The following is a 22,358-nucleotide window of genomic DNA, read 5'->3' as shown; positions in this document are numbered from 1 at the left end:
GTCCTCCCACATGGAGCCCGGAAGGGCCAGCCAAACCGTGCCTTCTAATAGGCCAGGCAGGGCCCAGATCGCTGGCTCCTCTGGCTTCTGTCACTAAGCTGGAGGTCCCGGGTGACTCCTGGTCGCTGAGCTTAGGGGGAGCAGCTGGGCCAGATGACCAACCTACTCTCACTCCTACTCCTGCTCAGGTGGGGCTCCCTCTGGAGCTTTCTGGAGCCCAAGCCCTGCTGGGAAAAGCCTGAGGGCCCGGGTCGTCGCTGGGAGCTTGACCCTCCCACACGCAGCTCCAGAGCCTCCCTCTGGAGGAGACTTGATTCCAAACAGCTCTAGGTGGGCAGCTAGGGTTGGGAGTCAGCTCGTCCTGTGCGCACCCAGTCGGGTCCTGGGGTCAAGGGATGATGGCACAGGACCCGAGCCGTACAACGTACAACCTAGCACAACTTCAAGGGGCAGGAGTTGGGGGACAATATAGATGTCCTCAAGGTTTAGGGTGAAGCACCTGCTGCGCTTGCCTTGGTGACCACAGGTGACCACAATGGCCACCCCCCACTGTGCTACTGGTGTAGCTTGGCCTTCCTTTGCTTACCTCTGGGAGTGGCTCTGGACTTGCAGGCACAGTGGCGCGCACACAACTTCATAACCAACCCCCAGAGGTTCCCACGGGCAGACTGATGCTCTCCTAACGAGCACAATCTGTGGCCACACGATCGCAGACAATGATTTTCTTCAAGTGAGGAGGGGAGAGAGTCCGGGACCCGACAACGACAACTGGGCACTTGGGTTTCCTTGCAGGCTGATACTAGGGCCATCTGCCTCTCTTGGGCGAAGGGACGTGTGTGAGGCTCTCGGAAGTGAACAGGTAGCTGCACACCCACACGGGACGGAGACACCTGTCCTAAACTGTATTCTATCCAGGGACTCAGACTCCAGGGCACAATCTCCCTCTCCCTGTGGTTTCTCCTCACACAGTCGGATGAGCAGCGGTTCCTACTGTCACCTGGGGCTGGAGACTGGGGAGAGGAGCCCCGGGGACTTCTGTGACCAAGCACTTGGTCACTGAGTACCTGTCCCAGGCTGCTGTCTCATTAAGTAAAATCTTCACAAAGTGGAAGCTTTTCTTCCATCCTCGTTTCCACTTTTTTTTTCTTAATTTTTTGTTTGTTTGTTTGTTTTGTTCTACTCCTCAGCTGCCGCAGGTTCTTGGGAGGCCACATTGTTTTGCTGTTTTTGAGTTGACTTGCTTAAATAATAAATCCACCCTCTTGTATGGGATTAAGCAGACAATTAGGAAATCAATCAATCAATTGGTGTCAGCTGCAGGCAGAGGCCAGGGAAAGGCCCCCTCTTCCCTGGTGCCTCTCCAACCTCCAAACCCGCTGCGGCTCAGGGCGGTGCGGGCAGCAGGGAGCTCTGAGCTTCGCTTGCTTCCATTTCAGGGCCCCGAGGCTGGGACAAATCCAGGAATGGAGAAATAAGGAGAGTGTGGGGGAGTGTGGGACTGATGTGAAGTTCTGTACTTAGTGGAGCAGGAAATGGAGGCCACGCTGTCACCTGGCCGTTGCATCCCCGGCCCCGTCCTTAAGCCTGGGGCCTGGCCTGGCCCGCCAGGATGTGCAACGGCCGGGACACGGGTGCCAGTCACAGGGCTCACTGCCTACTGGGCTGGACTGAAGGAGGGAGGAAAAAGAAAGCAGCGGTGAGTGAGAGGCTGAGCCTTGGGAAATCTTGGCGGCCTTTGTACTTGCAGAGACAATTCCTCCCGAGATTGAGGGTCAGAGCCCAGAAAGTCACCGGGAACGCTCAGCATGGTACCATCGTCCTAGAGCCTCAGCCTGGCCGGGGACCACCAAACGGACGGCCTGGGAACACCTCTCTGGGTGCCCAAGATGCCATCGGCTGGAGCCTAGGCCTCTCCCAGCCTGGGCTTGGCCAGCAGCCCCCCCATCTCCCCTCACTAGGGACACAGCTTTCTCCCCCATCAAGTGGTTGTGCTGCTTCAGGCTTTGTGTCCATGAAAAGTGACAGAAACCTCAGGTGGTTTCTCCTGAGAAGGGAAAAGAACTGCATCTATGGAGGAAACAGCAAGAGCTATATTTTGTTAATACCTTTAAAAGTTGCTTTAAAGGCAACGAGGATCTTGACTGGGTCACGGGCAACCTTGGGCTTGGGCCCTGGAGCCCCGATCTGCCCCCACCATCATGACACTGGGGAGGGGGAGACGCCGCTGCTGAAAGCTTGAGAAGGCAGACGTCTGAGACTGTGTCTTCCCCACCCTGGTCATGGTTGCACAACCGCCGAGTCTTCCCATGGGCATACGCATCACTCCCTGAGTTGGGGGGGGGGTAGTTCTTGGGCACCCATCCCTGGAGAGAGGGGAGGGCTTTCTGGTGGCTCATTCCTCCGCGAGGGAAGTTGGGCCAGGTGGCTTGTTTGCAGACGGGTGGGACTGGCTTTGCCTAAGCCAACAGGCAGGACTCCCTCCCCAGGCCCACTTAATACCTGCAGGGCTGCTGTCGAAGCTGTTGGGACTCCCAGCGGATCCAGGTAGGTTTGGGCACCATTTGTTTGTGAGTGGAGAGCCAGCTGGGCTGGGCTGGTGTGGCCTGACCCTGCTTCCAACGGCCCCATGACCTGGAAGGGTAGAGCTGGCCTGGACCCTCACGCGTGGAGTGCAGAGTGAAACCGAAGCTGGGGCTGGCGTCTTGGGTGGGGATACAAAGGTGCCAGGCTTGTGGTCCCAGGTGAGGCAGGCTTCTTCCTTGGCTGAGAAGCAGTTGCGTTGTGCCTGAGGAACGGCTGTCCCCATTTCAGTGTGGTGTCTGCAGTGTTGGAGGCCCTGGTCTGGTCTCAGGATAGTCTGTGTACGGGAGGGGACATGAGGCAGCATCTTCCCTAAGCTCACTCACTGAGACAGGGGCTCAACTGTCGCCCAAGTTAACAGGCTGGTCTGAAAGAAGGTCTGCGTGGTCACCTTCTTCCAAGATAGTGTGGCCAGAACTTTAGGGGAGGTTAGCCAGGGTATCCACACACTTTACCCACAAACCGACCCAACCCTGGTAGTAAAAAGGACAGGACACAGCCCTGGGGTACATGTTTATGTGAGTAATAAAATATTTACTATAACATAAATATAAAGGGAACTTCCCAGTCTACATTATTATTATTATTTTTGCAATAAAGATACAAAGAATGCACCAAAACATTGTTCCAAAAAAATAATAAAAATAAAATAACAAAATTTAAATTCAAACTGTAACAAACAGAACGGAAGAAACGGAGAAGGGGGAAGCTCCAAACACATCCAGAAAATAAATAGAGATGGGTCAGAAATCTGGAAATCATATTAAAATATTTTTTTCCCTTCGGATTATTCGGTGTACAAAATCCTTTCGGATGGGGATGGAGGGCAACCCGGAAAAACCAAAAATAAAAACCAAGCACAAAAATGTTTCTTCTCCCCGCCAAGTGTGTACATATCTCACATATTTACATGGTTCCCACCTCACCCCAAACTTGGGGAATTTCTCTCCTGGCCGCCCCCCTGCATCCCGCATCCCAGGTCGGGCTGGAGAGGGAGCGGGTGAAGGCTGCCGGGAATCAGGGCAGAAGGTTCGCAGGGAACGGCTTATTTCTACAGCTGGTTAAAAAATACCTCCAACTTTTTCAAGTTTTCGTTTGTCGGTGGCCAGGAGGGCAGTGCCCCGCGGGGAGCAGGGGTGGGATGGGGGGGCCCTGCTGGGCCGCGGTCAGTCTGCAGTGGGGCAGAAGCCTCTTCCCGGGGGGTGTGCGTGGGGAGCGCAGACCCCTCCCGCGTGGCCGGGAACCGAATCGCAGCTCGGATAAAACGAAACGAAAAATGAACACTCGAATTTTTTTTTGTTAGTTTTTTTTTTTTGTTTTTGTTTTGCTTTTTTTGGGGGGGGGTGGAGCGATGGTGGTGGTGGTGATGGTGGTGGTGGGGTGTAAGGGCAGGGGGAGGTAAGGGGGAAAAATAAATTAGGCTAGATTAAAGCTTTGGCTATTTCCTGCTTTTATACACAGACGCGGCTCTCGCGGCCTCCCCTCCGGGGCCCCGATAAATACAGTATACAGCGATTTAAATTAAGGGCGCGGGCGGAGTTAGAAGGACCCCAGGAGCCGGGGAGAGGCTCCATGAATAAATAAAAACCGTAAAAAAAAACAAAAAGCAAAAACCAAAAAACCAACCAAAAACAACAAAACCAAGCCCGGAGGAAGGGTAAAAAGGGGGATGGGGCGCATCCTTGCGGGAGAGAAGAGGCGTGGAGCGGATTAAGCGACAGTCCCTCACCCTCGACCCGCAGGCTGGGGAGAGGGGGCCCTCCTGTCTCCATCCTCTCTCCCGGGGGGTCCCTAACCCCGTACCGCGTTACCTGTCGCTGCGGGGAGGCCGCTGCCGGGATCCGGCCCCGAACAGCCCGGGGGTGGGAGGGGTGCAGGGGGAGGCGGGGGTCTCCGAGGGGATGGGGGCGGGGAGCAGGCGGCGGGGTGAGTTGGCGCGTCCCGGATCTTCGCTCCTCTCTCCCGGGGGCTCGGGCGACGCAGCCTGTCGGGCCGTCTTCGCCGCTCGCCGGAGAGGGTCGTCCGGGTGTTTGGTTTAGGTTCGAAAGTTTCTGGGCTTTTTTTTTTTTTTTTTTTTTTTTGTAAAATCCAAAGCAACCGAACAAAAAGAGAGAGAGAGAAAAAAAAAAAAAAGAAAAAAAAAGAAAAGAAACAAAAAGAAGAAGAGTTCAGGCCGCGCGGCGCCTCGCCACGCGCCCGCGGGGGCCCGGGCCGCGGGGTCACTGCACCGAGCCGGGCAGTGTGTGGTGGTGGTGGTGGTGCAGCGCGGCCGGCGGGGGCGGCGGGGGCGCCGAGGGTGGCGATGCGCCGCCCCCGCCCGGCCCCAGCTCGCCCGGTGCGTAAACGTCGTCCATGGGCGGGTGGCCGGCGCCGGCCGCCGGGGTCATGCGCTTCTCCTTCTGCCGCCGGTTGCAGAACCAGACGCGCACCACCTCCTTCTCCAGCTGCAGGCTGTCGGCCAGGCCGGTGATCTCGTGCGCCGAGGGCTTGGGGCACTTGAGAAAGTGGCTCTCGAGCGCGCCTTTGACCCCCACCTCGATGGACGTGCGCTTCTTGCGCTTGCGGCCCTGCGCCGCGATCTTGTCCAGGTTGGTGGGGCTGCCGCTGGACGAGTCGGTCTCCTCCAGCCACTTGTTGAGCAGCGGCTTGAGCTTGCACATGTTCTTGAAGCTCAGCTGCAGGGCCTCGAAGCGGCAGATGGTGGTCTGCGAGAACACGTTACCGTACAGCGTGCCCAGCGCCAGCCCCACGTCGGCCTGCGTGAAGCCCAGCTTGATGCGCCGCTGCTTGAACTGCTTGGCGAACTGCTCCAGGTCGTCCGAGCTGGGCGCGTCCTCGTCCGAGTGCTCGCCCACCGACGAGCCGCCGCCCGCGCCCGGGTGCAGGTGCGCCGCCGCCGCGTGCAGGCCGCCCGCGTGTGCGTGTCCGTGTGCGTGTCCGTGGGCGCCCAGGTGCGGCGGGGGCGACGGCTCCAGCTGCGCCTCGTGGCCGTCCTCGTGCAGCGCGTGGTGCAGGCCGGGCCCCGCGCCGCCGCCCCCCGCGGCCAGCATCCCCGCCAGGCCGCCGCCGCCGCCCCCCGGGTAGGCCGCCTGCGCGTACAGCCCGAGCGGCTGCGGCTGGTGGCCCCCGCCGGCCCCCGGGGACGGCGACATGGCCGGGCCCAGGTGGTGCGCCGTGCCGCCCTGCGCCCAAGCCGCGCCCGCGTGGGCCGCCCCCTGGTGCACCAGGCGCGCGTGGAAGCCGCCGCCGCCGCCGCCGCCGCCGCCGCCGCCGTCGTCGGCCCGGCCGGTGCCGCCGCCGCCCGCCTTGCCGTGTTCCAGGTGCGGGCCCCCGGCCCAGTCGCCGCCGCCGCCGCCGCCGCCCGCGGGCAGCCACTGGGGGTGCGCCAGGCCCACGGGGTGGCCCGCGCCCGCGCCCAGCCACTCGTGGTGCATCAGCTTCTGCACTTCGCGGTACGCGGCCCCCGCGTGCAGCCGCTCGGCCGCCGCCGCCGCCGCCGCCGCCGCCGCGGCGTCCGGGTGCATGAGCGGCCCCGTGCCCCCCGCTCCGCCGCCGGGGCCCCGCGGCAGGTACTGCGCGGTGGTGGCCATGCCGCCCGCGCCCCGCGCCCCGCGCCCTGCGCCGCGCCGCCGCCGCCGCCGCCGCCGCTCCGCTCCGTCTGCGGGCCCCGCCGCCGCGCTCCGCCGGCTTAAAGCCCCGACCCGCTCGGCGCTCCGGAGCCCCACCCCGCCCGCCGCCCATTGGCTGCCCGCGGAGCCGCCTCCCGCCCCCCGGCCGCGGCCCCCGCCCCCCGCGCCCGCCCGCCGCCCGGCCCGGCCGCCCGGAGCTCGCCATTGGGCCTCGCTCCCGGGGTCCCGCGCGCCGCCGCCGCTGATTGGCCGCCGCGGCTCCGCTCCCGGCCCCCCTGCCGTCCGCGCGGACTCACGCCCCGGGGGCGCGGCCGCCACGTGGGGCGCGGCGCGGGGGCGGCCCCGGGACCGCGCCCCCTCTCGTCCCGCCTGCGTGGGCCCCGCGTACCCCCGGCCAGGAGGCTCCGCGCGCGCGGGTCCCACACTCCGCGCGGACTGGATTCCCGCCCGGGCGGCCGGGCGGCGGCGGCGGCGGGGACTGCGGGGACTGCGGGGACTGCGGGCTCCGGGAGGCGCTCGGGCTCCGGGGAGCGGCTCAGCCCCGCGCGCCGCGCTGCGCAGCGCCGCTGCCGGCGGGCCGGGCTCCCCGCGGGGCCGGGCGGCTGCGAGCGGGGGGCGGCGCGGGCCGGCGCGGTGCGGGCGCGCCTGCTCCCCGCCGCCTCGCCTCCCGGGCTGCCCGCCGGCGCCGAGCCGTGTTCCCTCCTCCCCTTCCAGACCCGGCGTCGCAGCTCCGCCGACCCACGCGGCCCCGAGAGCGCGCCGGGCGGGCGCGGGCGCGGGCTCGCCTCCCCCCGGGCTCCGCGGACCAGGTGAGTGCGGCGCGGGCGGCGCGGGGCGGGCGCGGGGCGGGCGCGGGGCGGGCGCGGGGCGGGCGCGGCGGGGACCCGGGAGCCTCCCGAGCCAGGCCGCGCTCCGGGCTTCCCGCGGCAGAGGACCTCGAGGTGCAGCGCGGGGCTCCGGGGCAGCGCCGCCGGCGGGGGTGGTGACATCCCCGGCCCACGGGGGAGGGGGGCCGTCCCACGCTTTGCCGCCTTCTCGCTCCTCCTCCCTGCGTGACCCGCTCATTGGCCGGGGTCACGACGGGGTCACGCCCGGACGCGAAACTTGCTCCTGGTGAGGAGTGGCGGGGACCTGGGGGGACCTGGGGGGACCTGGGGGGGACCTGGGGGAGGGCGGCCGCGCCCCTGGAATCCTGCGCGCGAGCCGGGAGCTGTCCGGGCTGGAGTTCAGCGGGCTTGCCTTGGGGGCCTGCAGAGCAGGGAGCTGAGACGGAGGACGCCTTGTTAGAAAGGTGCGGCGTGCAATTCGGGGATCTTCCTGTCTCCCCAGCTCTTTGAGGCCGCCTGGAGAGATCCCGAGTGGTCTCGGACGTCAGCGCAGCTAGTCTGTGCCTCTAAGCCCCACACTGGACGGGAGGAGGCCCAGCGTAGTGACCTGCGGCCTCCACCTCTGTCCTGCACAGAGGGCTTGGGTCCCAGGGAGTCTTCCAGCTGGCAGCTCACATTCCCCCCCGCCCCCCCCCGCCCCCCCCGCCCCCCCCCCCCCCCCCCCCCCCCGCCGTCTGGTCTTAACCTCCAGTGGATCTGTCGATTCCAGGGCCCTGGGGTCTCAGATCACAGAACTGAGCTGGCGGCCCAGCTGGACCCTGCTGGACAAGTTAGGACCGTAGGACAGAGCCTCAGTGAATAGAATAAGGGTGATGGGGGCTCAGGTGCCAGCTGCAGTGGGAATGGTCCTGAGGCAGAGTCAGGGGTCAGCCTGGATACAGACCGCTCATCCAGGCCCTTAAGCACCCCAGACCAGCCTCTGGCCAGCCCTCAAAGGATGGCGTGAGACAAGGCAGGGTCCTTGTCTGGCCGTTGGCCACTGTCCTGAGCAGTCTTCTTGGGTGCCACCCTTGCTGCAAGAGCCGTGACGGAGCTCTGTGTCGGAACCCAGCTGGGGATGCTTGGCTTTCCTGGACTCTGGCCCAAGAAGTGATCACCTTGAGTCACTGTTCTTTCATGAGATCATAAAGCACTTGCCTCGCTGGCCTGTCCCCAAGACCCAAGAGGTGGGGCCAAGGTGGGAATTCTGTAGTGAAGGTGCTTCTCACGCCAGCCCTCACCAGGCCAGCATGACACTCAAGCATGGGCTTCCTACCTGGACCTGCCACCAGCTTTCTGGGCAAGAATAACTCGGGTCAATCTCTGTAGCTCTTGGTTTTCTTCCCTGTGAATTGGGACTAACAGGACTGTAGGCAGCCCACCTGCCTCACTGAGGGCAGGCAGAGGGTGGGCTGAGACAATGAGGGGAGCGGGGAGGGAAGGCTCTCAGGAAGGGCTTTTACTCTGGTGGTTTCTATCGTGAGTGCCCAGCGAACGGGCACGTTAGTTCCTCTGTCTAAGCAAATCTGTTTCCTTATCCGTCGAGTGGGGTTGTGGAGGTTTGGACCAGCTGACCGCTCAGTCCCTTGTAGCTGCGGTGGTCTGATTCAATGAGTGTCTTGGTTCCTGTTGGAGGAATGGAAGTGTCTGGACAGTGGTCAGTTGTAACGATGTCCAGCCTTTGAATTGCCACCGAGACTTGAAGGACAGTGCCCCACGGGTGCAGTGTTTTACGTTCATTCCCATGTCCCCTGCACCTCTCAGCCCTGTAGAAGGGCCCTGAGATTATTATCCCCAGGGCAGAGATGAAGAAGCGGAGCTTGTCCGAGGCTGCAGAACCGACGAAGGTCCCACTCTTCCTCATGCTTGTTCCCGTTGCTGTGGGATGGGGGCGGGTGCCTGCGGGGGCAGTGGCTTTGGCTGTCGCAGCAGAGAGAGCCCACTGCCCCATCTCTGGTAGCTCTCCGCGGACAGGCGGGGGCCAGCTGGGGCTTCTGACGCCGAGTTCCCAGGTATGTGCGGAATTGAGGGGTGTCTGCAGCAAAGCCAGGCTCCTAGGTTACCAGCAAGGCTCCATCACGATCCAACCCCCACCCCCCCACCCCCAGTAGCAGCCCCGTGACTCTCTGTGCTAGCTGCTTTGCCTGTTGCAGCCTCAGTTTTGTCATCTTAAAACAGGGAGAGAGCAATGCCTGCTTCTCAGGACTGCTCCGAAGCTCTAGTGTTAGATACCGCCCCCGGGGGCAGGCAGTGTAGACCAGGGAAGGATAACATTCCTTTCCCTGTTTATGGAAGTTTGAGACCCTCTACCATGTGTGGATCTAGTCTGGAGTCAACATTTTCTTGCATTTGAGAGTCAGATTTTCCCCAGAAGTCTTGACATCCTCCTTGCTTTCGTTCCTGGAGGGTCTGGGACATGCCTGGGGCTCTGACATGCCTGTTGGCAGAGATGCCTGCAGGTAAACAGCCCCTGTCTCCAGGGGCCCCATCCTCACAGAGTAGGGGGTGGAGAATTGGGACCTGGCAGTCGATGCCCGCTTGCCCTGTGCAGACGCTGAATGGTTCAGGCATGCGAATGGATGTGCATTCACACACACAACGCGCAGACACAAACATGCAATTTGGCCTAGGGACAAACATAGGGATTCAGAGTAGGGACACACAGAGGGATCCCATTAGGCTGGAACTCACAGTCACACAAACCAACGCACAGTTGTACATACAGACGCGTGTCCAAAAGGAAAACGGACGCAGGACCCGCACACAGGCTGAAATAGGCTCAAGCCAGCATTCCTTCAGTGACACGGATGCAGGAGACCTGCAGACCCTTGGGGTCACGAGCGTGGAGGCTCTTACCTGGCAGTTCACACAAATAATCACACCCTGCTGTCCATGCACATGGACCCGCACACACAGGCACAGTCTCCCCACGAATGCACAAGGAGCCAACCCCACACATCACAGACTGCGATGAATACACCCACACCCTGTGGCACGATTACACGCCCAGCTCCGAGTTTGGCCCGGGCCGTTCAGCAGCAGTGCTGGTCCCAAGGAAGCAGGGAAGCCCTTTCTTTTCCTATTCTTTCTTCTTTTTCTTCACTTTCCTTGTCTGTGGAGGGCAGCTCCCAGCCAGGCCGCCGCCAGTCTCAGAGGCTCGTGGGCCTCCGTCCCCAGCGGGGCCCCTGCTCAGCCTGCCCCCGGGGCCAGGAGCTGCCCAGGCTTTCCCAGAGTGGTGCGGCCTCCTCCAGGCTCTGGAGTGTGACCGAGCGCTTGCTCATTTGACACAGGTCACCGAGCCTCCAGCAGATGGGGCCCTCACTGTCGGGGGTCTCGCAGCGCGCAGCCGAGGCGGGGCAGCTGGGGAGGGTCTGCAGGGGTGAACTCCAGCCCCACGTGTTGTTCTCTCCGCAAAGCCCCGAGTCACAGACACCAACTCTGTGATCTGCATTCACACTCCCGCCCGAGAGATTCAGACACGGCCACGCTCACCACCAGCACCTCTGCCGCCACAAATGCCCTGGGACATTCCAGACGCACGTCCCAGACAGGCGAACCAGCACAATGGCACACTGAGTAAGATCGGGGAGGGAGGGGACGGGGCAGCTGAGTCTGGCCGCTTCCCCCTTTAGACTCTGGGTCCCTGCGCTGTGTCTTGCCATCCGGTCACTGGGTACTTGGAATCCAGGAAGCGCCGAGAGCAGATGCACCTGCAGACCCGAGGCCTTGCACTGCTGGGGGAAGACAGGCTCCAGGGCCTTCCCCGGGATTTCTTACTGTAAGTTATGAGTGCCAAGAAAAGCTAAGGAGAGGCAGGTCCGGGCCCATGGGGAGGGCTACAGCGGGGAGCAGGTGTCTTAGGATACCGTCTGTGTGTGTGGGCTTTGAGGTTCTGGGGGTAGGGGACAGGCCCGACTGGCAGTGGGGGGACAGGACGCGGCCAGCACTCACAGGTCATCTCCTCACGCCCTGGATCCTGCATTTTCCGAGTGCCAAGGGTCCCAGGTTGGCTCAGGCTCGGGCCTGCCGGATGACATTGGACCAGTCTCAGCCCCAGTACCCTCCTCTGTAAACTGGGCAGGGCGGTCCCCGGTGGGTTGCTTGCGAAGGCGAGATGAGATCACTGCCCCCACGGAAATTTGGAAAGCGTGGCTTGGTTTTTCTCCCCGGCTGCCCAGGGTGAGTAAGGCTGTGTGAGCAGGAGTGGAACGGCCTGCTCCCCAGCCAGTTCTTGCTCAGCAGCGGTGGCAGGAGCGACCGACCATGCCTGTGCTCCCCCCACCCCTCTTTCTGGGCTGGATTGTTTTTGACCAAAAGAGTCTGGCATGGTCCTGCTGTCACAGGTTCCCACCTGGGGCAGGGCGGGGGTCCCTGTGTCCGTCTGCTGCCTGCAGGCAGGTTGGTGGCAGCTAGGCACATTCACCGTGCTCCCCACCATCCAGGAAGCTCTCCCACGTGGGCTGTGTGATCCCTGTCCCGGGCTGTCAAGCCCCCACCTCTTCCCCTCGACACTCGGCCCCTCCAGGTGTCCTAATCCCCTCTGTCCTGTCTGTGCCGGCCAGAGCCTGGGGTAGAGGAGTGGAGGGGCGGGAGGGGCGCTGCTGCCTGTGGCAGGGGAGGAAGCAGCAGCCTCTCCAGTTTAATCTAAGGTTCCCCGTTGCTCAGTCTGGGTGAAGGGAAGGAGGGATGGAAGGTGAAATCTGTCTTAGGGATGAACCTTCCCTTGCATATTTTCCCCCCTGCTTCAGCCCCTAAGCCTGTGGGTGGGGGTGAGGGTCCTCCCAGGGCATCAGTAGAATATTGAAATTAGCGGTGGTCAATTGCTCTTAAAATTTACTTTCATTTTTGGCAGAAAAGCAGCCTCTGAGCTGGTGTTAATGCCCACAATCCGGTTATGCAGAACACGCTCTCTGCAAATCGGTAAATCATTAGCAGGGATTAATCACTCTGAAAGGCTGGGGCTGGGTCTGAGTTTCTTTCTTTCTTTCTTTAAAAAAAAAAAAATTTTTTTTTTTTAAACACACTTTTCATCTGGATGGCTGCAAAATTCACCACCACGGGGTTGGGGTGGGAGCAGTGAATGATAATTGAAGTCCTTGTCACCTTCATCAGAAGGGTGAGGTGTCCTCCCCGGGCCTGGTGTTGACTTTGTGCCCTGATTGAAGGTGGGGAGTGGGCAGCTTGGGTGGGGGTGCAGCGGCGGGGGGGGGGGGGACGTGTTAGACTGTGGTGCGGTGTTGACAATCGCGTGTTGGGGGCGTGGTGTGCTTGTGTGAATTCGTGTGTTAGTACTTTGCAGATCTCCCTAAAGTGTTGTGTGCTTGTGTTAGGGTGCTTGTGCTTGGTCTATGTGTGCATCAGGGTTCATAATTGTGTCAGGAGGTGTGTCTGTTGGAGAGTGGTTTTCAAGACCACACCACACCTTTCTCACCTTCCTGAGGGGCAGAGAACTGCGGGCTTGGCTCGAGGTAATTTGCATATTCATGAACCCTCGCGTCCTTAGCTCTGCCCTGAGAATGATGCACAGGTTGTGAGGGGAAAGGTCTCTTTCCTTCCTGATCTGGGGCATCCCTGTGAAGGCTGCAGGAGGAGGAGGAGGAGGAGGAGGAGGAGGAGGAGGAGGAGGAGGATCGTCCTTCCAGCCAAGCTGATGAATGGGCCAGTCTCCCTCTTTACATCCACCTGGGCCGGCCTCCTATCACCCCCCCCCCCCCCCTCGCTCCCTAGCCCAGAGCTGCTCAGCTCTGGAGAAGTAGGTAATTATCCTCCAATGAGCGGGTAATGATGTTTTTAGGATGTTGGACAGAGATATGAGTATGGGGATGAGGTCACGGGACCTTTTCCCTCCACCCAGCTCAGAGTGTGGGTTAGAAGTAAGACTTAGTGGGTCTGGCCCCTCCTTCAACCCACTCCTTCCTTGACATTAACCCCCCCTCCCCCCCCCCCCCCCCCCCCCGCCTCTAGTCAGCTCTGGGGAGCCTGGGCCTTCCCATCTGCCATGGCCCAGACGCCCTGGGGTCCTACGCACGAGTCCCATTCCTCGCCTTGCTGTATGTGCCTCCCTCCTTCTGTGCAGCCGACCAGCCTGGGGTCCGAGGGAAGGACAGAACGATCGGGACAGACCAACTCCTTGGCTCCGATGGGTAGGGGGCCCTGGAGAGAGTTGGCCGGGCTCAGGGCTGGCCTTCCTCAGCTTTCTTGAGGGAAGCAGGTGGAGGGTGGGAGTGGCGAAGAAGGATTTAGGAATTATATTTTCCCGGGGACCTCTTAGCATCTTTATGTGTGTCTGGTGGCAGACATCTGTGTGAGCTTAGGGTAGCATCTGCCTGGGTTAGAGACAACATCTGTTTGAGGCTGGGACACCTGGCTGAGCCCCGCACATTATCTGGCCCCGGGACAGCTTCCGTCTGGGCCCAGGACATGTGTCTGAACCTGGCACAGCATCTGCCCGGGCCTGGTGCAACATCTTCCTGGCCTGGGGGCAGTGTCTGTTTGAGTCCTGGACATCTGTCTGACTTGGGGATGTCTGCCGAGCCTGGAACAATACCTGTCTGAGCCCGGGGGTGGACTTGTCATCGCAGATAAAATCACCCTCGAGTCTCAACTTTGGTTTGCGGCTGAGAACAGAGTGCATGTCAGACTCACGTCCCTGCTCTCCTTTCTACCAGGCAGGGACCCTTAGGTAGAGTGCCTCAGTTTACCCCTGTTTGTAGGCCCATTGAGCCATTGGCTCTAGGAGCCTCCAGGGAGAGCCATAGCCTACACCTCAGTGGCTCCAGGAGAGTCACGAGTCTCCCTTCCCCCCCAGTGCCCGAGCTGAGCCGAGTCGGAGTGCTCCCCCCAGATGCAATTGGGACGTGTCACTCGCCTCCCGAGAAGCCTTCCACCGCTCCTCACTGGGTTCAAGGGCCCGAGTCCCCCGGGGTACTGCCTCTGCCGACCCTCTGAATCCAGCAGCACGGAATTTCTGCTCCAACGAACACACGGGGCCCTGGCGGCTCCTCCCTTTGCCCACGCAGTTCCCTCTCCTTGGACTGCCTCCCCCCTGCTGTTTGTCGCATCCTGGTTCAAGGCTCACGTGCTCTGGGAGGTCTCCTTGCTCCTGCTCTAGACTGGATGGTGACCTCTCTCCCGCCTCCACCTGCTGTGGTGCAGACCACCTCCCCCTTAGCATTTGCAGGCCTGCACTGTCCCTCCCCTTCACGCATCCACCTCTCCTGCCCTGAGCTCCTGGGGGTGGGGGGGTGGGGGGCAACTGGCTCCCCAGCACCCAGCCCGGTTCCTGGTCTGGGGTGGATCCGGTGAAGAGTGTCTGTTGAATGAGCACCTGCTCGGGCCACTGTGACCCCGTTTCCTTCTGTTTTTTAAATGGGTGGGTGGGTGTAGGGGCTTGGAGGGGTGAATACTGGCTTTTAGTATCAGAAGGAGGTAGACCCTGGCTTTCAGTCTTAGAAGACGTGGGCTTCAGAGAAGAGGACCTATCTTGTCATTCGTACCTGGTGAGCTGACGAAAGCCCAATCCTTGAGGGCAGGTGGGAGAAAGAACCAAGGCCTGGCTTGGCTGATGTTCAGAAAAGTTCCAGGGTTCCTAGGTTCGCTGGCCCTGCCAGACGGGGCGGGCGGGGAGGGGGGAATGTCACGTAAGGTGTCATGAATATAAATGTGTCCAGAGCAAACCGAACCTACCTGGCACCTGCCAGGTCCAGAGGGACGTGGATTCCCAGGAGTGTAGAGAGAGGTGCAGAACGGCGGGCAGGTAGCTGAGAAGTGGGTGCTCCCACCTTGGCAGCTTTTCTTCTACCAAATAGGAATATCTTTATAGGTTTTGCCGATGATAAAAGCAACACAGGCTCATTTGTAAAAATCCTTTAGCTCAGGAATGCACGGAACAGAAAGCAGAAGTCCTCCATTAATCTCTCTGCCTCGCCCCTCGTAACTGCTCCTAGCGACTATGTCTTTCCAGAATGTGTTTGCATAGACACACGCTGTTTAATAAAAATAGCTGAGATTTATTGAGTGCTTACTATGCACAGGAACTGTGCTAAGTCCTTCTACCCGGGTTTATACATCGCAGCCTCACCAAAGCGCTCAAAAGAACCGGAGGCTTCAGGATGGTGTTAGTAATCGTAGTCAAACGTAGCAGGTGCTTCCTGGGTGCCAGGGGCTGCTCTCAGCCTTTCACGGACTGTCTCAGTCAGCGTCTGCGGGAGCTAGCGTCTGGGAGAATGCATACAGTAGGCACGCAGTAAATGCTGCTCGATGCTCCCAGCTTGGAAGTTCGAGAATCTCAGCTGGTGAATCTGGGATTGCTCAGTGGACCCCTCCATGAGAGGGCTCTCGTTCCAAAGCTCCCTGGTGCTGGGAGATGCTGACCCAGCAACGAAAGATGTAAATCCCCACCTGGGTTTGCATGTGATTTACACATATTTATTTATGAGTGTCTTTGATTAATGTCAAAGTGCGTCAGTGATTCTTCTGCCGGGCTTCGGGGTCCCACGGAGGGCAGGGCTCGTGGGGACCGGCTGTAGGCCTGGGGTGTGCGCATGTGGGCTGTGGGGTGGCATGAAGGTGACAGCTGTGGATGGGATGGTGGATGGCAGCCTCAGGGTTGAGTTGTGGGCAGTCTGGGGCCCAGGGCTCCAGAGTGGGTGATTTGGGGTGCTGGTAGGAGTACGGGTGTCTGTCAGCCCGTGGCAGGGCTTAGCCGAGGGGCTGGGGCAGGGTCAGAGCTCCAGGCACCAGGGTGAGTGACCGATGAGCTCTTGGTGGGACTCCGTCTTGGAGAAGCCAGGGTGCCCGCCAAACTTTCTAGACAGGAACTCAGACCCGAGGAACCAGGGCGGGATCTGGGGTTGAGGGTAGGACACCTGGTGGGTGGAGGGCTTCCAAACAGAGCAGACGATCAGAGGTAGGAAGGGGCCTCCCTTCCAGAACCTTCCCTTGGCGCTTGGCCAGGGCAGGCAGGAGTCCCCTGCTGGGGTGCTCTGGGAGAGGGAGTGCTCTCTGCAATCAAGGCCTTGGGCGAATCTGCCAACCAGCAAGGATATTCTGTGTGTGCTGGCTGTGCCCAGCCCTGTGCCTGGCACCGGGGGGAAGACCAGTCTCAGCCTGCAAACCTTGGCGGAGGAGCAGGCGAGATAAGGAGGGAAGGGCAGGCCCCGACCTTGATTGAACGCCGCATGCCTGGCACCTTGTGGCACTTTCATCTGTTAACCTCCTTTGATCCTCAGCAGGATCAAAGGCAGTGACTGTCTTATCTCCTCGTTACCGAGGAGGAAGCAGAGACTCAGAGAGCTGCAGTGACTTGCCCAAGGCCACACAGCACTTGAGCGGAGGAGCATAGATTCGAGCCCAGCTCTGTCTCGGTCCAGAGCCCTAGCACTTCACCAATGTTTTCTGCCTCAGGCACGAGTAAAATACAGATAAACACCTACCTTGCTTCACGGTCATGGGGCTTAAATGAGCTCAAGTGTGGGGGCACCTGGGTGGCTCAGCGGTGGAGCGTCTCCCTTTGGCTCAGGGTGTGACCCTGGGGTTCCAGGATCGAGTCCTGCATCGGGCTCCCCGCAGGGAGCCTGCTTCTCCCTCTGCCTGTGTCTCTGCCTCTCTCTGTGTCTCTCATGAATAAATGAATAAAATCTAAAAAAAAAAAAAAAGAGCTCAAGTGCATAGGGAGGTTAGCATTGAGGCTGGCACACTAATTATATATATATATATATATATATATATATATATATATATATATAATTTTTTTTTCCTTAAGTGGTAGAGCAAGAATTCTTAAATCCCGGGCTATTGGACTCTCCTGTTTGCATGCTACCGTGTTTTTTTTTTTTTTTTTTTTGGCCATGGCTGATTGGGACGGACGGTGTGGTTGGGGACAGAGCGTGACCTCCTCTGTGGCCTGGGTGAGCCCTTGTCATCTTGTCATGCATGGATGTGAATGGTCACCAGTGAAGGGGGAGGGATCATCCGTCAGGTCAGAGACCCTGTGACTCAAGTTCTAGCTCTGGGTGGGTGGTGGGGGGTGATGGAACTGTCTAGTTAGGATTGTCTTCGTGTGTGTGTGCGTGTACTTGGTGAGAGTCCCTGACTGGAGAAGGAGAGACAACTTTGGCAAGACAGGGGAGCTCTCCGAGCAACCAGCGCTCAGAGCCCTTTCTCATTTCCAACAGCAGAGATTAGAATCAAGTGAGGGCGTGAACCGTGTGAAGAGGTGAGGAAAAAGACTCCTGGCAGACGGGACAATGCAAAGGCCCTGGGGTTGGAATGAGCTAACTGCGTACATCTTCCTTGGTAGCTAGAGAGATAATACTGATTTGTTCTTCCAGCGTTTGAAGTAGAGTAGCTAAGCGGGAGCAAGATTCACTCACTTGTTCATACTTTTTGGGGGGCAATGGAGTCTAGAAAATTCCCTTTACGTATATGTGTGTGTATGTATAGTGTATGCGTGTCTATATATATACAGATCTATATAGTGCATATATTGAGACGTAATTGATGTATTAACATATTAGTGTTGAAGAGCATAATGACTCAATATTTGCATATCCTGGGCCATGACCACCACGATAAGTCTAGTTACCATTCATCACCCTACAAAGTTACAATTTTTTTTTCTTGTGGTGAGAACTTGTAGAATTTACCCTCTTGACAACGTTCAAACACGCACCACGATTTTATTGGCTGTGGTCACCGTGCTGTACGTTACATCCCGGCGACATTTATCTCATAGCTGGGAGCTCATACCTCTTGACGCCCTTTACCTATTTCATCAACCCCCCCCCCCCAACACCCCTACAGCCTGGCAACTGCTGTCCTGTTCTCCGTATTTCTGAGTTTGGTGTGTTCATTTGCTTCGTGTTTTTAGGTTCCACATATGAGGGAAACCATATAGTTTTTGTTGTTTTCTGTGTGTCTTGTTTTACTTAGCGTAATGCCCTCAAGGTCTGCTTTCTTTTTTTTTTAAGATTTTATTTATTTATTCGTGATAGACATAGAGAGAGGCAGAGGCACAGGCAGAGGGAGAAGCAGGCTCCCTGCGGGGGGCCCGATGTAGGACTCGATCCCAGAACCCCGGGATCACGACGTGGGCCGAAGGCAGATGCTCAACCGCCGAGCCACCCAGGTGCCCCCCATATATTACTTTAAAAAATCTTTACAATGACACGAGGGTTGGGGAAGCCTGGGGAGACAGTTGGGCTCCCTTTGGTTCCTCTAGTCTCTTCGCATCTCCCAGCCATATTAGGGTACCTAGAGTCTACCACCCCAGAAAGACCAGGATCCCTGCCATGGGTGAGGCAGGGTGGTCCTGAGGACCTCTCTGCTCCAGAGTTTCTCGTGTTCTGGCTGGGCCTAGCTCAGGGTCAGGCCCTGGGCTTCCTGGAGGAGGCCCAGCAGATTGAAGCTAGAGAAGATGAGGTGCCTGGGTTAATCCCATCCAGCCAGGCTTGCCTCAGAACGTCTTCTCCCTAAGGCAAAGGGGGTTTTCTGGGTGGGATGAAGGTAAAGGGAGATCAGATAACTGATGGGCTTGCTAACGTGCAAACCATGACTCCATTCTATCTACCCATCCACTCATCTACCCACCCATCTACCACCCATCCACCTACCCATGTACCTACCCATCCATCCATCCATCCACCCACCCACCCACCTACCCCTCATCCATTCATCCACTCATCTACTCACCCATCCACCCAGCCACCTACTTATGCACCTACCCATCTATCCATCCATCCACCTGTTCCCCCACTTACCCATCTGTCTGTCTATCCATCCATCCATCCATCCACTCACCCATCCATCCACCCACCCATCCACCCACCCACCCATCCACCCATCTACCCGCCTATCCACCCACCCACCTATCAAACACATTGCAGACTGAACAATGCACAGTCATTGGTTCAGTTATACTTATTGAGTGCATGTTGTTGGAGAGCTTTTCAGTGTTTATACATTTGTGACCCTTCTGTTTATGTTATTTCTTCTCCCCACCTGGTTCTTAGAGAAGCTCCTTGAGAAGTGGGGCTCCCATTTTTATTGAGCCAATAGGAAAAGCTCTGTCTTGGCTGTGGGGTTGTCAGCAGTTGCCAGGCTTGGGCACCCTGGGGCCCCGGGGAATGGGGATGTTGCATGCTGCTCCTACCCCTGCAGGGCCAGGCTTGTGACCCTCACCGTAGCCCAGCCTAGAGCATGCTGTGCTGTTCCCCGGGGCGGGGCCTTGCTGCTTGGCGGCCTGCCTGCACTGCTGCAGGAGCTGCTGGCCCCTTGCCAGCACCGAGCTTTTGGAGCGGTAAAGTGGTGTTGCTGCGGAGCCTCTCCACACCACTGTAGGTAAACAAACAGGCTGGGAACCGGGGTCAGGGCCTGGCTGCCCTGTTGGTGAGAGCAGGAGCCGGGTGGGGGAACAGGGAGTCAGGGAGGTGGCAGGGTGAGCTTGGAGCTGAGGAGCTGCCATGGAAGCAAGAGTTCAGGCCAATCCCCCTCCTGCCTGACCCTCCCAGACCTGGCTTGGAGAGGTGGGCAGCGAAGATCTGGAAGATCTGCGGGGTGGCTCGGAGCTGCCCTGGTTGGAGGTGAAACTGGCAGGAAGGGCCATAGTCAAAGACCCAAAGGAGGAGAGGGTGACACAGAAAGGGCTATAGAGATTGAGGTTCAGAGAGACTCTCAGGTGGGAGAAGGGAGATTTGAAGGCTAGGAAGAGAAGGGCCAGGAGAGGGAAGGGCGGGGCAAGGGAAGAAAGCGGGCCCAGGGGGGCAGCTCTTCCAATGGCGGGGCAGGGAGCGTGGAGCTTAATAACAGCCCCCTCCCATGTGGGTAGCCCCCACAGTGACCAAAACTTTCCACTTGCTTAAGCTCATTCAAACCTCACAATAGCCTGCTGAGAAGGACTTGGATGGGGGCAGGGATGTGTTCTGTTGTGGGGCGCCGTGGGGGAGGGGAGCTGCCAAGCTGGGACGGGTCTGGGGACCTGAGGACCAGCCAGGAGGGGCCCCACGGGGCAGGGGGTGGTGAGTGACTTAGAGACACAGCCCCCAGCTGGGCCTGGGTCCCTCCAGTGCCTGAGCCTCCCCCCGGCTGTGCTCAGCCCAGGCTCTTTATGGACTTGGCTGCCTAGTGCTTGGTGCTCCTGCCCCCGTGGCATGATTGCTCCTCGTCTGGGAGGAAGGAAGAAGCTGTCCAGGTCAGGAGGTCTCTCTCTCTCTCTCTCTCTCTCTCTCTCTCTCTCTCTCCTTCTCCCCCCATCCCCCTCCTCTTTCTCCTGTCCCTTGGCCGCCTGACTGTAGTCCTGTGGGCCCTTGGCGGCTGCTGGCTGAATCTGGCTCTGGGACTTGCCTTTGGTGATTTGGTGAAAGTGGGGGGCTCATTGCCCAAAGTATGCCCCCTCCCCGGACGCAGCCTGCAACCAGTGGCTGGTCAGTTGGTGAGGGGTGTGCAAAGCTCAGGTCCCCTTGCTTCAACTCGGGACACTGGTGAAGGGCCACCCCAGCTGCAGAGCTCCCCAGGAGCCTGGCTCCTTTGGTGTGAGTGTCCGCCTTTGCCCACTGCTGCCTCCCCATCTTGCTGTTGTTGTTCCGAGTGTAGTGACAGTGACAGTAAACCTCCTTCATGCAGAGCTCATAATCTCAGAGCATTTCCAGGGAATCTGACCCGTGGCGCTAATTCTAACCATGGGCCCCCAGCCTGGGCTCAGCTTAGCACCCCCCCCCACCCCCCCCAACATCCTTGTTTTTTCTAAATCCTCTTCCTCAACAGACAGGGCTGGATTCCGTGAGGTCTGGGAGATGCAGGAGCCTAGAGGCTGGAGGGGACGTCCCCGCAGCCCCCTCCCTCCTGGGCAGAAGCTCTCTCCCCCTCCCCAGGAGAAAGATCACAGGCGTCTGGGTTCCTGTGGGTAAGCTCGGAAGGTCCAGGGCCCTACGCGTGCCCCCTGGCACACGGGAGGTGCTGAGCCATTTTGAAGAGGAGGATTTGGGTGCCCGTGTGCTCTGATCAGAGGCAGGAGAGCGTGGTGGTTAAGGGTCTGGAGCCAGAAGGCAGCCCCGGCGGGGGAAGCTGTGTGACCTTGGGTAATAAGGGTGACAGGAGCCAGCAGAGAGATGAAAGTACCTAGGACGCAAGGTGGCCTGTGGATGTTCTCCATGGTCAGTATTATGTTTGTCATTCGGAGACCCAACACCTGAGCCTGCAGGTTGGGGAGTGATCAGATGAGAGGTCACTGAGGTTCTTTTAAAATTTTTTTTAAAAGATTTTATTTATTTATTCATGAGAGACACACAGAGAGGCAGAGACACAGGCAGAGGGAGAAGCAGGCCCCATGCAGGGAGCCCGATTCGGGACTCGATCCCAGGACCCCAGGATCACGTCCTGGGCCGAAGGGAGATGCTCAACTGCTGAGCCATCCTGGCGTCCCCGTCACTGAGGTTCTAAGGACCAGCCCCTGGCACTGAGCCTGCTGCCCAGTAATCTAGCTCCTTCCACGGCTAGCGCTCAGTTCTAAGCCCCGCCTTTCCGTACCTGGCAGTTGCCTTTTACCTGGCCGCCCTGCTTTCTCTCCCGTCCCTCTAGAGCTCCGCTGTCCCTCATGGTGTCCCCATGTCCCCGGAGGGCATGTGGAACATGACTTGTCCAAATTGAGATAGGCAGCGAATGTAGAGTATGCACTGGATGTCAGACATGTGGTATGAAAAAAAAAAAAGAAAATATCTCTAATGATTTTTCAATATAGATGCTATGTTAAGATAATATTTTAGATGAAATAAAATATATTATTGAAATTAATTTCACCTGTTTCTTTACTTTTTTTTTTTTTTTTGGTAAATGGCAGTTAGAAAACTTTAAGTTACGTGTGTGCTTGTGTGATATTTCCATCGGACGGGGCTACCCCAGGGTCTGTTGTTGCCGTAACAGCCAGAAGGATCTTTTAAAATCTTGGATGGGTCATGTCCCTCCTCTGCTTGCAACCTTTATTTTATTTTATTTTATATTGTATTTCATTATTATTTTAAAAAGATTTTTATTTATTTGAGAGGAAGAAAGAGAGAAAGAGAACAAGCAGGGGGAGCCACAGAGGGAGAGGGAGAAGCAGACTCTCCACTGAATGGGGAGCCCGATGTGGGGCTCAATCCCAGGATCCTGGGATCATGACCTGAGCTGAAGACATTGTTTTTTCTTTTTAATTTTTATTTATTTATGATAGAGAGAGACGGAGAGAGGCAGAGACATAGGCAGAGGGAGAAGCAGGCTCCATGCCCCGGGAGCCCGACGTGGGATTTGA

At 58.6% G+C, this 22,358-nt stretch overlaps 1 protein-coding gene and 1 long non-coding RNA gene across 6 annotated transcripts in view; one reads left to right on the top strand and one right to left on the bottom strand.

Annotated features, from left to right (window-relative positions):
• Window positions 1-3,080: 3,080 nt before the first annotated feature.
• On the bottom strand, window positions 3,081-6,170 carry POU3F1 (POU class 3 homeobox 1). The gene has a single exon (XM_072771873.1). It carries the CDS (start codon window positions 6,168-6,170, stop codon window positions 4,800-4,802), a length of 1,371 nt encoding a protein of 456 aa, XP_072627974.1. The 3' UTR covers window positions 3,081-4,799.
• Window positions 6,171-6,834: 664 nt separating this feature from the next.
• The window catches only part of LOC140602408 (uncharacterized), a 64,113-nt gene continuing 48,589 nt past the window's right edge, over window positions 6,835-22,358 (top strand). For 3 of the 5 annotated variants that reach the window (XR_012005379.1, XR_012005377.1, XR_012005380.1), the window contains exon 1: window positions 6,835-7,018. This is a non-coding gene — a long non-coding RNA (uncharacterized lncRNA). The remainder of the gene's footprint in view (window positions 7,019-22,358) is intronic. The other 2 variants (XR_012005381.1, XR_012005382.1) reach the window with 2 other exon arrangements.

The sequence above is a fragment of the Canis lupus genome, chromosome 13, assembly GCF_048164855.1.
Source record: "Canis lupus baileyi chromosome 13, mCanLup2.hap1, whole genome shotgun sequence".
Lineage (NCBI taxonomy): Eukaryota > Metazoa > Chordata > Mammalia > Carnivora > Canidae > Canis > Canis lupus.
This window is presented reverse-complemented; position numbering and strand designations above follow the sequence as displayed.